At 42.8% G+C, this 17,167-nt stretch overlaps 1 protein-coding gene across 1 annotated transcript; it reads right to left on the reverse strand.

The window, feature by feature from the left end:
* Positions 1-850: 850 nt before the first annotated feature.
* On the reverse strand, positions 851-6,333 carry sost (sclerostin). The gene is made up of 2 exons (XM_067488873.1): positions 5,321-6,333; positions 851-3,106 (listed from the first exon to the last, which is right to left on the reverse strand). The coding sequence occupies exons 1-2, from the start codon at positions 5,568-5,570 to the stop codon at positions 2,697-2,699; spliced, it is 660 nt and encodes a 219-aa protein (XP_067344974.1). The 5' UTR covers positions 5,571-6,333; the 3' UTR covers positions 851-2,696.
* Between the last annotated feature and the right edge of the window lie 10,834 nt (positions 6,334-17,167).

Raw genomic sequence — 17,167 nt, forward strand, 5'->3', positions numbered from 1 at the left:
ATTCCTCTTCTTTTGCAAATGTGCGCAGACAAACGGTGGCAAACCTCAAACCTCATCTGCCTAATTGCCCGAATTTCTTTGCACAGCCACCAGACAGAACCAAATTGGGATTGGCAAGCATGTACGCATAAATAAAGACCCGCTAGTAACTAGTCAAACTCGGCATCCGAACAATAACGAAATGGTCTGTAACATTCCATAATGTTGCTGTACACATATAATCATACATTTATTAATGTACTGCATTTGCTAACAATGGATATTTTTACCATGAAGACATAATGTACAGACTGATGACAATTTAAAGCCGTCAGTGGTGCGGTGAGTGAAAATGTCAGAGGAGGACGAGATCAGACAGTGTCAGTAGGAATAAACCGGCGACAATTACACAGATGGGGAATTATACTAGCGGTAAACCCTAGTATCATTACAACGAATGAAGATCTGAGAATGCAGTGGTGCAAAAACCGGCTCTACACACATAGGAAAGAAGCAATAATCATCAGATGAGGCATCATTTAACTTATTGTCAACAAGTGGGCGAGTGCATGTGTGGAATCAACTGACAGAAGAGCACAGGGGGCTTTTTACTGGCACGGTGAGTCCACCTGTCGCCTCCGAGGGAAGGACCATTGCAAATCGATGCAAAGTTATAGCAAGTGATCACATCGTGTGACATGTTTATCTAATGAGAGTGGAACCTTCCCGGATGACGATGCCTCAATGCCAAGAGCACGAGGTGTCACTGACTGGTTAGAGGAGTATAAAAACACAAAAAATGATGTGAATCATGCGCGATGGCCTTTACACTAATGACAGACTCATTATTAAACACATATCTGCTTACAAGTCTGTTATGAACCATTTAATAAATGTTTACACACTTAATGTTTTGACATTAGATACATGGCAGCTTTCAAACACAAATAACAAAAAGATCAGTTCTTTCAAATTCATCTGCTTTTACTTTATTCATGTACTGTACAGTATTTTATTTCCAAAGTCTCTATCATACTATATGATAATAATGCATATCATTTACTACAATAGTTGCATAAATAATTTAAATGTGGAAATAAAAAATAAATATGCATGTTTTTCTTTTTAACAGTCCTCCTTTGCATCTGTAGAAAACAGCCCTCCCTCCCTCCCTCCCTGCTTGCTCAGCACCCCAACATGCGAGGACACCACCGCAGAAAACCAGCGCAGGTACAATCACGGTACGCGTCGCTGCTCTCGGCTCACACCACAAACCCTCCTCCGTTCCAGTTGCTATTTCAAAACACAGAAGTCGCAAGAAGAAACTACCAAAAATCAGCAAGCAACATGAGAGGAGAAACAAGTGTCTGCTGACGATACGAGGACACGTTGGGAATATGCTTCATGAAGTAAGTCCAGTCTGAGGCGTCGCTGGGGAAAGAGATTGTGTTGTCTGCAATGATAGACGGCGCTTCCTTGATGTCGCCGGATGATAAAAACTGAATTATTGTTTTCATTTTTACTTATTTTTCCTCCCATCTTTCCCGATGGAGCCATTTAGAGAGTGGGAGCAGAGGGAGGAGTGGAGGTGTCCTGGATCTCGCAGGCTAACACAGGGGATGGATGTTGGCTGCAGATGCTTGATTGCTGCTCTATTTGGGCCCTTACAGAAAAAAATTTAATTCCGCTGTGGGTGTGTCGGAGAGCTATCTGCCCCTAGGTAACAACCCAACCACGCACAATTTTCGGAAGCCTCCTACACACGTGCACTTTTCGTGTGTGTGTGTGTGTGTGTGTGTGTGTGTGTGTGTGTGTGTGTGTGTGTGTGTGTGTGTGTGTGTGTATGTGTGTGTATGTGTGTGCATTTCTAGCAAACAGGAACTAGCTAGAGGAAATGGCTTTTTATGACTAACACAGGAATGGGCTCATTTAGTAATAAAGAGCAGTCACAGGAATGCCCACTGCCCACTTGCTGTTAGTGCGGACAAATCTGCTTTCTCTCCGGACTTTTTTTTTTGTACGTAGTCGTGGGAAAAGCGCTACTGGAACCGACAGCCCTGGACGCGGCTGCTGCAGTCTGGCAAGCGCTGAAGGGCTGACTCGATGAGTGAAGCCTTGTGTGGGTTGTCACAGAGCTTTGTGGACGGCCACACAGGGCCAGGGCCTCTCCAAACCCGTCGGCATCCCTCCACCAGAGCCCCCACCACACACAGCCAAAAGGAGATGGATTACAACCACTTTGGAGCGGAAATGCACCTATTCACTTCGGAAGGGAGCTGTGGTGCAGCGTGGCTCTGCATCCGCTGGATGTTTGTACAGATGGGCTTGAGGCCACAGGGAGGACTTCTCATTATGCTTAAATGAAATCAGTGTGAGTGGGAGACAGAACCAAGTCCAGGGATGTTTGGAGCTGTTGGGGAGATCAGATACTTGTTTTGCATTATCCAACATACTGTGCATCTCCGGGCAGGTCTGCATCGGGGCAAGCTCTGGCACCGGCACATTTTGTCATGCAAAGTTCACAAATGTGCTGATCGGTGGCTGAACATTAAAGACAGACGGCTTAAAACTCAGCCCAGCACTCATAGCTTATGAATTCGCTCTCTTTGTAATTTCTCCTCCCTATTTGATAGAGATGTGTTTTGTTTGGTGTGTTGTGTATTATGTGCGTATGTATAAATGTGCTTTGGTCTCTGTCCTCTGGCTGAAGAGCAGATTCAGTACGAGTTGCCCATCGGCGGTGTGTTGTTCTTGTTCCGGTCTTGAGGCAAACGGCCGTGCTTCTTGCTGCGTTGTGTCTTTGGGACCTCCTTAGCCACAGATTGGTTGTGGTGGGGCCTGAAGCGTTTACACTTGCAGGAGGTGACCAAGCGGATTTTGTAAGTCCGTGTGTTGCCGTTTGGACACTGCAGCTGGACCCTCCGTGTCCGGGAGTGCGCTGGGATGCAGCGGAAGTCCGGGGCGCTGCTTCTCCACCACTTGCTGCGGACGATGGAGTTGGGCAAGAGGCGCGCCGGCATGCACTGGCCCGAACACACCAGCTCCTTGACAGGTTTGGCACTGCGGCAAGATCCGTCGGTGATGTGACGGGTGGAGCGTAGCTCCCTGCAGCTCAGCTCCGAAGCACCTGAGTTGAAGAGCAGCATATCACAGTTACACTCGTGGCTTCAGCCCAAAACAAACACTTTGAAGTGCGGCACACTGGAATGGACATTTTGCAGGCCAACTACTTCAGTGCTGCAGCAGGCTAATATCTCACATTCGGTTTAACAACTCACCCGTTTTCTCTTTTATAAACTTAATGCAAAAAATTAAAGAATGTGAGCATTTAAACTTTTGAGCCAATGAGAACAGATCAGAGTTTCCTGATTTGGATTCTCGCTCCGATCATTAACTGATGATGTGCGCTTGACAAAGAAATCCAGCTGGCAGCAATCAGCTGATAGCAAATCCAGACCAGAGGGCCATTAAACAGCTCCATCTAACCTAATGGAGGTTTGGGCTGGAAGAAAAAGCTGGCACACAGCTTTGGCCCTCAGGAAACGTATGTGGTGATGGAAGAGTAAATAACTTGTCTGGTTATTTTAAGGCAGTGTACAATTTTGAACCAACTGGACATCTGCCAGGCTGATCTGAGACAACACTCAGCCTGTAATCCTATATTTCAGCTGCAGCTTTTTAACAGCCGTGTGCATGAGTTATTGTTTTGAGTGTGTTTTTTTACAAGCAGCGTGTAATAAAAGGGGCAAAGGAGCTGCTGGTTAAGAAATGATACACTCTGAGAGGGATCTGTTTTCCTCTGTGGCTTCCTCTGCTAAAGGCCTGAACAAAGGATTTATGTGAGGTGACTTCCTTTTCTTTCTCCCCATTGGAACCTGATGATGCATTATTCGACATCCCCCGAATCATGTTGTCTAGCTCATCTAGTGCCACTGGTGCGTTTTAATCTGGTCTCACTTTATGTTTTCCTTTACATTCCTCGTGCTCGTCTCTACTGTCAGCCGGAAAAAACATTACTAATGAGGTCGGCCTGAAAAGAGAAAGAAAAAAAAAAAAAAAGGAACATATGCTAGACTTCTGCACAGCTGCGTGTTCTTCTCCTCCGGCGGTGAGAGACAGGCCTTGGGAGAGGACTGAAGTGAGGCCAGGCAGTGGTCAAAAGCCTCTGCTGTGACCCTACGTGGACGGCGAGAAGCCGTTTTCAAAAAAGCAGCATAGTGCTGCTCATCCACCAGGATTTGTCTTCTCCCTTAGTGACTCTTTAGAATTCAGGCATGTGAAACACAAGCTTGTTTAAGGTGTGGGTTTGTTGCTATGGATGTGATTTCTCGTCCCATCTCCTGAGGTGTTAATATCCAAGATAAAACCACTAACAGATCTTGACTTGCTAATTCCTCCTGTGTGCAGCTGTTCTTCTAATGCAATCAATCATCTTCTTCTCTGATCTCTGATTCGAGTGGTCAGGATCAAATGAAGGCAAAACCGGGAGAATATTTTGCACCACCCACCATGAAGCCAAGAGATTATTTCCCTCTATGAGCAACTGTTCTGTCTGAATATTATGTACAACCCTCACTGGCCACAGGTGGGAATCATTCTCAATGGCAGTGTTGCATTTAAAAAGCAATTAACCCCCCCACTCCTCCAAAAAGACATCCCCAAACTGTGGGCTTTTTCTACATGTTGTTGCAATCAAATAATTATGGCGTAAGTAGAGTTTGACTAATACTATAAAGAGAGAAGGAAATAACCTGGACAACAACGTGAAAGAAGTTCAGACTGTGGAAGGAACCAGGAAAATGTGTGCGCACGGTTCTCATAACCCTCAACTGTGACAATAGAATTTAGCACAAATAAATAATAAATAAATAAATAAATAAAAACACGCTCCCAACACAATAGACCTGAGCCGTGAGCCAAGTCAAACTATCAAACTATATTATAATTAAATCATTTACTCCTTTGGCACAATACACAGCATTTAATTATAGGTGGATTTGTCTACAATCACACCAATTAAATCAGCTTTTCTTTTTCTTTTTAATTAAAAAAATAATAATAATGCAAGAATACATTTCTCACGTCTACATAGCTGCCTATCAATAACACCTGGGGTAACTTATAAAATGACTTCACTTCTTCAGACATTGCAGCTTACAGCTTGACCCTGAAACGTTATCTCAGTGAAGTTTTCGCTCTTTAAAGCTCGGGTGTTGCCGTTTTCCCACTTTTACGCACCAGTAACCAAATAAATGATTGAAATTAAAATGCTGCAAACATACACGCTATTATAAACATAAAGCAATGATTTAAAATCCAGTTAACTTGAAAATAAACTTACTGTAGGAGATTGTGTTTGTTGCTCCCCCAACGGGTTTCGCCCTGTTGTTCATTAAGTTGTTGTTGCTGTTGTTCCTTGCGTTGGATGCCTGTACTGTTGCCTCCTGGGGTGTGCGAGTATCTTCCGTGAACTCCGGTAAAATCTCCGTCGCATCATTTTTTAGTACCTTCCATCCCTTCACAGCCACGCAACATCCGTGGAGCAGCAGGAGCGCGGAGCTGGAGACGAGGAGGGCCAGAGACACCTGCATGCTGCTCGGTCTCTGCGGCAGAAGTAACGCAGCGCGCACAATGAGATGAGGGGGGGGGGGAAACAGATCAAACCAAGAAACAGGAGGAGAAGAGATGCCCGCTTGGACGAGTTGGTCAGTTCCACTGTCAGTGCGAGAGGCGCACACGGTATTTAAGCCCACGCACGTTTTCGTCAAGGATGACAATTAAACGCTTACACCGAGTGGGAGGGGTTGAACCGGGGCTCATTGAGAGGAGTTTGGACGTGGGCGCAATGTGAGGACAGGAGAGGAGAAAAGGGTGTGAAAAGGAGAGAGAGGGGGATGATGAGAAAAGAGGGGTGAAAGGTGAGAAGAGCACATCTCCCTGTGCTGTTGTTGCTGCTGGAGACAAACGCACCAACGCACCTTCTCCTCCTTTAACAACTTCCCGACGCGTTGCGAGCTCCAAAACGCATTTAGGCGCGTTTAAGGTGGTTTCTGTTGGGCGCAGCCGAGACGTGAAGCTGCTGTTACGTGCGCATCACACGTGTCAGTGCCAGTTTAATACGAAGCTGAACGCAACTTAATCATTGTGTCACATTATTAAACCTCCTCACTATAAAGCATCCACACACACATTTCCACTGAATTTCATCAATGCGCCTTCTGCTGCAGAGAGGTTCACTTCAGCACCGCGTGTCGGTTTTGTCATTTGAACTCGTCCAGTGTTTTCAATACAGTATTTCATATCTGCAAGTCTGGTTTGAATAAAATGATGTAACCTGAGCACTGCGTGTACACGCTCATCCAAGTTCCTCGGCATCTCTCGCATCCCGGTGATTTGACGAGTGCTGATGGAGGCTCCTTCATTCAAACACTGCCCCCTTGAGGGAGAACAAACAAGTCTTGTGAGGCGGAAATGACAGGATTAGAGCTCATTAGCATCAAAGTGTGCACAGCTCTTTTTTGGGGGGGGGGGGGTGCATGGGCCTGCAGAGGCAAGACACACAATCAAAAAAAAAAAACTCGGAAGATAATAGAAAACATAAAGCCAGAGATGTGGAGAACATTATCAAGGTCAGTGTCACTGCTCTGACACACGTTGCACCCGTTCATTTGAGGTCCACGGATGCTTCCATAATCATACAAGCAGCCCTCACGGTCCGTCTAGGTTTTTTCCAAGCCTTAAATCAGGCTGTGTAGCTGCAGCCATTATAAACATCATTATTTAGGCTGTTTTATAAGGATGAGGGACAACAGAGTCTTTCCCTAAGTTAGACAACACAACCCCAGAGTGGTCATTTCTGATGAAGTCCAACCTCTGTGACCATGTGTCTTTAGTCCAGCATGCACCTCGTCTTTCCCCCTCGTGCAACTTTATTTGCATGTTAAGATCTAGTTGTTGAAAATAATAGGAAAATATAGGAGTGAGTCCTAAACGGCATTAATCTGTTTGTGTCTTTGCACTTCTGTTTCCCTCGTCCCAAAGTTGGAGGGTTTTTTTTTTTTTTAAAGGGTTTTTGGTTACACGTCTGAGACAAGGTTTGTAGTTAACACAAGGTCAACAGATTTGTAGGTTTTACTCTTCGACATTAAATCCATCATTCAATACCCCATAGTGCTATTATTGAGCTTTTACGTGTCTTCAAAAAGGAGACGGGCAGCTAAATAAGACTACAGAGGTTGTCAGGAACATTAAAAACACCACGTTGGACACGGAGACGCATTCACTCAGTCTGTTTTTACAGGTTACTCACAAACATGTAGTAAATTACTCATTACCAGTTTCAAAATGATTACTATTACCGATTACTCCCCGTCAAAAGTAACTTGTTGCATTACTTTTCCAAAGGCTCATGGTCTGAAAGACCGAGAGTCAGTAGTGGAAATGGGCAACATTTCATGCACCACATCTGCAGTCACAGGCTGTGTTAGATCTTTATTTGTCGTAGCTGCTGTCGATTATAAAAAAAAAAAAGTTTTAGGCGTTTCTCTTTGTTGTGATGGAAACAAAATTGAAGGTGAATATTTCGAGCCACTGAATGTGAATATTTTCATTTTCCATCCCGTTTAATTCTTACGTTGCTGCTATTTGTGACATGCACAAACACTGACTGTTTATTGTTGGGTATAAAAAAAAACAATCATTGCCTCCCAACTGTATTATTATTAAACTGTTTAAATTAGTAAAACATATTATTATTATTGTTGTTTATACACACACACATGCACATGTTTAAAACCTTTTGAATATTTTTTCAAAATGTGCCACCCTATGGTGTGCGGGTGCCCCAGTCTGGTCACCCCAGTGAAAAGAAAAACCTAGATCAGCCCCTGGCGTTAACCTATATTTCCAATTGGGACTCTGTCGTTTTCATTTTAGGAAGAGTTGTTGTGCTGCTATTGTGTGTCTCCCTCCAGCTCTGAGATTGTGCAGATTTGTTTTTAGTAAGCGACGGATGGTCCCACTGTCTACACAAAGCCAGCTCTGATTACAGCCTTCTTGCCGACATTGCGACGAATGTCACTCACAGTCTCAATTTAGACCTCGCTGGGGTTTTTTTTAATAGAAGCCTTGGGCCCCAACACAATGTTTTTATCATGATAACAGTACAATGAGGCCCAAATAACAGTCAGATGCTCCCCAGATTGCCATGTTGAGCTTTTTGCAGAGTGTAATTTTTATGGAAATCGGGGCGAAAACTGTTTTCAGCCCATAAACAAATCTTTCCAGCTTCTTGTGATACTTCGGAGTTTGTAGTTACTACGTGTTCACACAGGTCACAAACACATCTGCCTTTTTCTTTTAAAAAAAAACAGTTACAGCCCAGCAGGGAGACACTATGTGTTCAGAACTAAATGCACTGCAATGTTTGACTGAATTATCCATGATTTGTCTAATGCAACCATGCAAAAGGTTCAAGTTCAGCTTTCTGGCTTTGCACATTGTGATATCAACCCTGATATCACAAAGTGAAAGATCGGCTTTAATAACTACCTTACAACATTTTATAGCCAGCGATCTGAAAAAGATCGTACTGTTTGAGGCCCGAGTTGGCCTTGGCATTTAATATCTCCATGGAACAAAGGGACTGAAAAAGTCTGGACACAAAGATTTCCATAATGCTGTTTATAGATTCAAACCAAAGTTTGACAGTTTTTGAAAATAGTTCTCAGTCAACTTGCTTTTGTGTTCAGTAAAACATGAGAGATCTTTCGCTGCTTTTGTTAAATAAGTAACATCTTCTGCACGGATGAGTCACAGAACAGGCTCAGCGACCCGAGGGGTCAGCGGGCCACTGAGCCACCGAGCCAGAGCCTCTTAACTGTGCTCTTTCAACCAAAAACAGTAAGTTAATGGACATAAGATGACCTCAACGAGAAGCAACACAATACTAAAAATAAACATGATGAAAAACAAATGTAAAAAGTGACCATGAAAAGAGCAACGATGACCAAAAAGAAAAGGTGGACGGCCCATCTGTCTTTGCCCAGGGGCCCATTTCCTTCTAATCCATTAACGGGTTTCTTTTTTTTTTACATTTTATTTCGAAAAAATAAAAAAGCCTTACATGGTTTGGGTTGTTTCTGCTTCCCTCTAACCCAAGAAGATCTTTCATAACCTACATGTGATTGTCATTACAATGGACAGTCTGTATAAAATATTGCATGAGCAAAGCCGCATACTGTATATTTATGCCCTGTGGACTGGAAGATGCTGTAAAACACGTTGTAAAACAGACTATTTTCAAAATTTGTTGCATGTGCTCTTTAGATGTGGGTCAGCACCGAACACCATGGTGTTCTAGTGTGGTTTGAAAAAATTCCTGCTTGTTAGTCCATTTGAAAAACTGTCATATAACCTATCTAGGAACAAATTGCATCGCTTTCTACTCGCAGATCAGAGCTCGAATGTGCACGAGCACATCACTTGTGACAGAGCCATTCTAAGCTAAAGAGGACGGATTAAGTTACGGAGCGGGGCGACGTGGAAAAGCTGGGCAGAATATTTCACTATCTGCATTTTAGCTAACGCCACATCTGGATACATTTACCTTCATTTCTAGTGAGACTATGTACGTGTTGTCCTGCAGAGAAGCAGCTTTTCCCAGAAACAACCATCTCAATATGCATTTGCTCTCCTTTCTTTGCACTACGAACACAGGACCCTACGTGAAAACAACGCTGCTGGACTGAAATAATGTTCCTGTGCTTACATTTTCATTGCGCTCGTGACTCATGCATGTGTAAAGAATATCAAATAAATCGGCACAGGCTACAAAGAGCGCTGTAATGGTTGATAAATTGCGGCGCGTTGACCCGGGAAATATTTGAAAGTGCTTCATTATTGACACAGCAGTGGCTCTGCTGTTCATCACTTTGTATATCCCACTGTAGAGAAAAATACCAGAGCTACTTCGCTCCATGCTGTCCAACAGCTCAGGCAAATCATTTATCAACAAGACACGTCATTCTTTCCAAACCATATCTGTGCATTGTTGTATAATAATAAAAAGAAAATTAGAATTTATCACTGTGCAGTTGTGAAACGCTGCGAGGGAACAAAGTAACAAGCCTTTGTTTTTTCATGCAACGGATTAAACATGAGAACATGGGAGAAAGAGGCTGGAAAAAGGATTAGAGCCCAGGATGTTGTCAGTAATTCGTGTTTCCCCTGTCGTCTCTCTAAGCGTAGGTACAATGGGTTTGTGCGCTGGCAGCCACTGTGGGTTTCTTCAGTAGTGCAGGAGGTCACGGGGAGGTGACCGAGTGCTCCGGGCGAGCTCAAGCCGAGACACGATAAGTCCCAAAGTCCAAAGTGGGACTCTTCTTCCACTCTGATCTTTTATGTGGCTTCCAGTCGGGAAAACAGAAGAGTCAACCCTTGGCTCCTATAAATCAGGCTCCAGGATATTTCTATTGTTCGTCTCGGGCTTTTCAGAGAATGATCAGAATAGAAATAACGCCCACTGAAACTGTGGGAACTAGCCACACTGAGCTGTTTGTTAACCAGCACACCGCTCACCACCAGCACGCTGTCTGCCAGCCGGCCGCAAGGCCTATTCTTAGCTTCCAGCGAATTCACACAAGAAGACTTTTCACAACAAAGCAGAGTAGTATCTTCTCTCTCACACACAGAGTTCAGAGAGTTGGGCAGCTCAGGGTTTGCTGCAGCTTCTGACATGTGGAAGAGAGGAAATGTAAGTAGGAAAAGTCTGAGGACATCTACAGTACTGTAGTTGTTGGACGGGAAACGTCAGGAGACAGCAGCAGCAGAACGGTTTTATTTCCGATGAAGACTGTTGCTAATATGAAGTCCAGCTAATAAATAACCATGTATTATTATGTCGGCACATAAAATGGTTATTAATTATCATAACTTTTCTTTGACACCATTTTCATCACTGAGAGCCTGTCGGATAAATCTGCACAAGACATTGTCAGTGTCACTTTGACAGTGTTAACAGTACAGCGTTTTCTCAGTGCTAAACATTTTCACTCCAAAGTGATTTTTCTACTTGTAGTAGATCCTTGTTTAGGCAAATACTTTCACTTGTACTTCAGTGTACTTCCACCTGTGGTTAATAAGGTTTAGTGATGTTGGAAGGTTGTTTTGTTTTTTTTTTTCCTCTTTTTTTTAACATAGTTACGACAGTGCGCTGAATCTAAAGCAATTAAAGAGTTTCTCAAAATGAATTAATTATGTAAAACATCTATAAAATATTTCACATACAAGAGCTTAAATACGACTCTGGGATAAACTGTAGTACTGTGGTTCTGAAAACCACTGCACGAGCACATGACATATTTCACACACTCTACCTTCCCCACTATCTGAACGGTGTATAATCAAACAGGAGTGGTTCAAACTTCTAAATATGATCTGCATAGCACCCACAGAACAGAGGGGGCAATTAAGACACAGGCAGATTAAGGAGTGTCGTCTCTGAACCTTTTACAATACAGTGGTTCACACAAAGAGGCTGCAAATATATTGTACACACAGTATTTGGTTTATAGGTCTGTATGTTCTGGTCCAATTGAAAAGAACTAATGCTATAAATAATTAACCATTGTGTTGAGACAAAGAGCCTCACTGTGGTTTGGCCTCCTCTCTGTCTGTGTACAAGTGTGTTTTGTGTTGTTTGGTCATTTAATGTTGGTGGTTTAAAAAAAAAAGAAAAAAAAAGTAAAACATCTCACGTGTCAACTAAAGAGCTAGTGACTAGTTTCATGTTGGTTGTTTTATATGAACAGTTTATACAGAAATTCGAATATAGAATGGAACATTTACACCACCATCATATCTGAGCTTAAAGGTGGAGCCAGCAGCTGGTTAGCTTAGCTTAGCATAAACACTGGAAACGGATGGGAACAGCTAGCCTTACTGCATCAAAACATAAGTACATTTTAAAAATGTGAACGTAAAATATGATTATTAAAGTGCAACAGTAAAGTGATAAACACAGATTACTATTACTTTAAGTTACATTTTTGTATTTTTAAAGGAACATTTTAAGTGCAGGAGTTTTAACAGAATTTCTACACTGTGAAAATAGAACTTTTTCTTACATAAATGATCCAATGAACTTGTCTCGTTAAAACACGAGACAAACAAATCATCATTTTTAAAATTCCATTTGGGAAACGAGGGAGTTTAAATGTGTTGGCCGCAAACTTTGAGGGCGCGAGGTTGGCTGTCGAAGCCCCCTGTGACGTTAGGCTCACAGAAGAGCAGAGATACTCACTTCTTCAAGTTTGAGCCAATCGGCTTTAATTCTCCTGCAAGTCCAGCAAACAAAGAGTGTTTTCCAAAGTGCATCACTCGTTTAAAAGTTTGATTTAGGTTTTTGCTTAAATTAAATACAGAGCTAAAGTTATCCTTAATGTATTTGTAACGTTTTGTGTTAATATTTCAGTGCTGCACTTGTCAGATGTCAAGTAATGACTGATGCCAAGTGGATTTGCAAGCTGGAAAAAAGAAATCTCACCAAAGCCCAGCTCACGAAAAAAAATCCCTATAAACAAGCTGTGATAAATGAAGGTGGTGAATGAAAAATCTGGTGCTGCTTCAGGGTGAGGGCTGCACATTTTTCTAAATGCCCGATATCCCAGAATACTTTTCAAGGTGTCCCAGTTAGGCCTGAAAGTACAAACAGGCTCAGCTGCAGCTTCTTGCTCACAGAGAAAGTTATTTTCCGAGCTTGGAGAATCACTCATAACTTTTTGTTTGTTTGTTTTTGTTTTTAACGAGATTAATAAAACGAGATAACAAGCATGTGAGCACAATCCACCCCTCTTGTATTTAATGCAATAAAAAGCTAATTATAACCAGAGGAATTAAAGGAGGTCACGCCTCAGCCTGTCAAGGTGCCGCAGCTCGCCGTCAGCTCCAGGCCCACCTACTGTACAGCTTCCAGAGCTTGTCCACCCTTTGGTTTATGCTGAAATGTTATGTTCCTGCACCTTTTCACAAAGTGGGACCACACATGTTGTTGTTATTTGGTGCACAAATGGTTGCATGCATTGCACATGTGATCAAAGGATATAGCAAGAAAACCTTCAAGTGAAGACAGAAACAGGGTGGATCCCCTGCAAACATCACGACGGCATGTGACGTGGGATATTCTGTAGAAATAAAGTGCGGCACACACTGCTATGCAGCTTTTCCATTAACAGCATGTCACTTTTCTTCCTTTAAACCCCCCAAAAGCGGCACAGACTGAAAACGCTCCTAAACCGAAACCCACGCCTTAAAGAAGAGAGCAGAACACCCTGGTATTAACCGACTGCTGCAGCATAAAGCTCGAGCGGAGAGAGTTTTTTAACTTGGAGCAGGTGATGCTAATTGAGTGTGCAGCCCATGTGGAGCTGATTAAACTAAACGAATCAAATTCCTGCAGCAGGACAGGGACAATTGAAAAGATGCAGACAGGCTGAATAATGACCAGATACTTAAAGGGAACAGCGAGGGGACCTTTCATTTTGGTGCTGCCTCACTAACAAATGTGTGCCGATAATGCACAGCCCTTGACAATTTAAGAGTGGATGCAAAAATCGCTTTTAAAGCCCAATTCGACATCTGCGTTTTGACAACTGCCTGACGACTTTCCACGACTATTAAATGTCACTTTGCAGCCGGAGCTCAAACTGTTCTCAATGAGGATGTTTTTGTTTATGTGTAACTTTAGCGTGTTGTTCCTCCCACTGCAATCAAGTGGTTCCCATTATGCGTTTTTCATCTTCATTACCAAATATGTATCTCTCTCCCTCTTTTTGACCGCAAATCAAGCGGGAGAGAAATGCACTGATTCCTGGCACTTGTTTGGGGTCTTTGTGTTCACTTCAGTGGACCCAGCTTTATATCGAACCCACACACGTTCCTGGGTGTGGGTATAAACACTGCACTGGATCCACATACGGCACAGCAAGTGCAGAAAAACCACACTTGAGGGACGGACACCACCACGGGCACAGACTCTTGGAAGAAGATCTGAGGGCTGCTCCCCTCCAAAGCCCGTCGCTCTCAATATTTCCTGATAATTAGTGCTGCGACACAGATGTGCATTTCTCCTCCGTCGCCCTACTGTGATTCGACCCTCTTTAACCACTGGATGCGAATGTGGCGTATTAAAGACGAGGATTTAAAGACGGCATCATATGCTTCCTATTTGATAAAGCCATTAAAAGCAAGCACAAAGATGAAAGCTCCAGGAAATTTTAGGCAACTACATCTTAGTATAGGCTGATGAACCTAAACATATGTAGGAAAAAAAAAAATGCGTCAAGTGTGATTGACCTTAAAAACCCAGAGGGAAATGGGACACGAGTCAGCCAGGAATGAAGTTTTCAAAGGCGACTGATAACTTTATTTAGTGAAATTATGTGAGAAAAATTCAGCGTCATCAAGGCCAAAAATATGTGAAACTGACTGATTTCCTTTTTCTCACCGGTGAATCATTTCCCCCCATAAACAAGTATTAAACACAAGCTTCCGGCCATATTCTTCAAACGTGATGAGTGACTCTGACATCATTCAAAACCTGGTCTGAACAAGACAATCGCTAAGTTTTTCTTGTTTTTAATCTGCTTCTCTTTGAAAAGCTGTAACAATTAAATGCATCCATCCTGAATCGCCAGCCAACGTTACTGTGCACCGGAACACGTCTGCGCAGATTCCGGCTTCAGCTATAAACATTTCCGCGCTGCAGAAACTGCGGCTGCACATAGCTGAAATAAGTGGCACTTCATCACCCAAAGCCCGGCGCTGTTATTGATGAGATTTCAGAAACAAGCATCCTGGGTTCCTTCAAATAAGCAGCAGAGAGGGAGCTATAACCTGCTGCAACACATAATCCCTCCATTTTTCCACGAGCTACTTCCTGACCCTCGGTTCTCCCTGGTGGATGCCGCACCTGGCATATTTCTCATGGAGATGGAGTTAAACACGAAGGCTAATTTTGTAAAAGACATCCTTTAAGTTGAATCTCTAGTTTTTTTTTTTTTTTTATTTCTAGAAAAGGGCCTTTTCTGTGCCGACCGAAACTCTCAACTTGCAGAGATAGAATCCAGTCAGACTTGGGAGGAGGCCTCTGCTTTACCGTTGGCCCCTGTGGGACCACACAGCTGGTCTGCAGTATTTGCCGTTCAAGGGAGAGGAAGGTCCAGCTCTGAGGGTAGAGGGAGCAACTCTGCTGCACATCATGCTGAGTGGCCGGTCCATCCCAGGTGTTCTGATCCAGTCTTGTGAAACATAAAAAGGCATTTGCATCAACACTGGGAGTCTTGGACTTGGAAGATTTCCCCTTGCACTCTCTGTCATCTCATTCCCACTCCTGACGTCATTTTCCCTCTCACCCTTGCCTCCTCTCTCTGTCCACATCGCTGTGTTTCAGATGGAGACTTTGAACAGGGCTTTGCCTCCACCTATTGGAATCTGCAGACACAGATTCAGCATGCGGCCGATTGGTGTGAAGTGTAAAGAGGGTCACTGTTCAAAGACGGCACCGAGAAAACGAGCAATTTGTAGAGTTGTGAAAATATGGGTTTATACGATTAATACGATTTGAATATGAACATTTTAACATTACCAGAAAACAAAGTGGCCACAAATGACAACGGAGGCACAAAAAATGATTTGTAGAGACGGTGAATGGCTGGAAAATGGCAGAACTACAATAAAGCCAGTGAAATTAACCCTAAAATGGAAAACAATCACAAAACGAACAAACGGTTGATACTCGATTGTACTAGTTATTCATGAGATGACTGTAACCTTCCTCTGATCAGTACACGAAGCACAACAAACCTCATTGTTTTTGACAGTTTAAATGTTTGCATTCGACCGCTCTTCACCACTTCTTGTGCACGTTTACACACACACACACACCTTTAGGCCTACAGTGTGTAAGTCATACACCTGATACACTAGTGCTCTTAATATGTATTAATGCATCACTGAGTTTAGTCCCTAACAAATGCACTGTGGGGTAAATTCTTCTTTAGCAACTGTGCCCGTGTTCTGAAAAATAGTTTGAGACCAGATTTCCCAGGTTTCTGTGTTCAGGGACTCAGCAGCCACAAGCTTTAGCAGGTACTGACACTTACCATATCGCCCACTCTCTGGTTCCATCTTGAAACTTTGCAGGTCGTCTCCACCATCACGCCACCAGCGTTCTCTGCTCCTGCTGCTCCCAGCACACCTGTTCCCCATTCTCTTCTTCTTCATTGTATTGGTTAACTCCTGCCACTACAAGGAGCATTGTTGCCACCCACTGGTAACTTCTGAATATTGACACGAGTCCAGTCTGATGAAGACAACATTCAGCATGTGGTAGGAGATTATTCCTAACAAACAACATGGCAGCATAAATATCAGCTGCTTCCACCTCCTTCTCTGTTCCCTCCCTCGAAAACCAGCTTTTTACCTGAGTCCTGACGTTCACGCCTTTCTGTCTTTGAGCAGGATTGTGGCCAGGATCTTAGGTCATCGGTCGCTAATACTGGAAACAACCTTGTCTTAAAAATATTTGCGCTTCAATTATGGTCAAATCTATCTGGTTCAAAAAATTATATGAAATAACTTTTGGTTACATAAAGGACATTTGAAATGTATCCCCCCTCTTGTTCAGTGTACTTTACTTTTAACTGATAATTATGGACAAAAAATGCAGAAAGTTTCTCTACTCATTTGTACAACTCAAGATATTTCTACTTGAGTTTTAGTATTTTCTGCATCTTTCATGCAATATCATTCATTTATCTGAAAAAATTTCCCGGCTAACAAAACTAAATTCAATAAAATCATAGGAGTCTGACCTCCCACTGTAAAAAAAGTAACTCAAGCTACAATTAACACATCATCAATAAAACATGTTGTTAAAGTGCAACATTAAAGTGCACAACGAGTAGTTACTTTAAGTGGTTTAAGTATTTTTTTACTTGTAACAGAGTATTTTTACATTGAGCATTTTTTTATGTAAATGATCCAAGTACCTTTTTCTTTTAAAACCACTGCTTGTCATATAAATATGTTGCAATTCAAAGAGTTGATGCAACAACTTGACACAAGACATCTGAAGATAATTTAACTTATATTAGCATTTCATCACTGCCCAGGACCCCATTATACTGAC

Source organism: Channa argus, chromosome 20 (genome assembly GCF_033026475.1).
Source record: "Channa argus isolate prfri chromosome 20, Channa argus male v1.0, whole genome shotgun sequence".
In the NCBI taxonomy this organism is placed as follows: Eukaryota; Metazoa; Chordata; class Actinopteri; order Anabantiformes; family Channidae; genus Channa; species Channa argus.

Excerpts from the sequence above, each read along its gene's own strand:
- sost (XM_067488873.1), bottom strand. The coding sequence starts at position 5,570 with ATGCAGGTGTCTCTGGCCCTCCTCGTCTCCAGCTCCGCGCTCCTGCTG. Across the intron at positions 3,107-5,320 it reads AACAAACACAATCTCCTACA|GTGCTTCGGAGCTGAGCTGC; the intron begins GTAAGTTTATTT and ends TCTTCAACTCAG.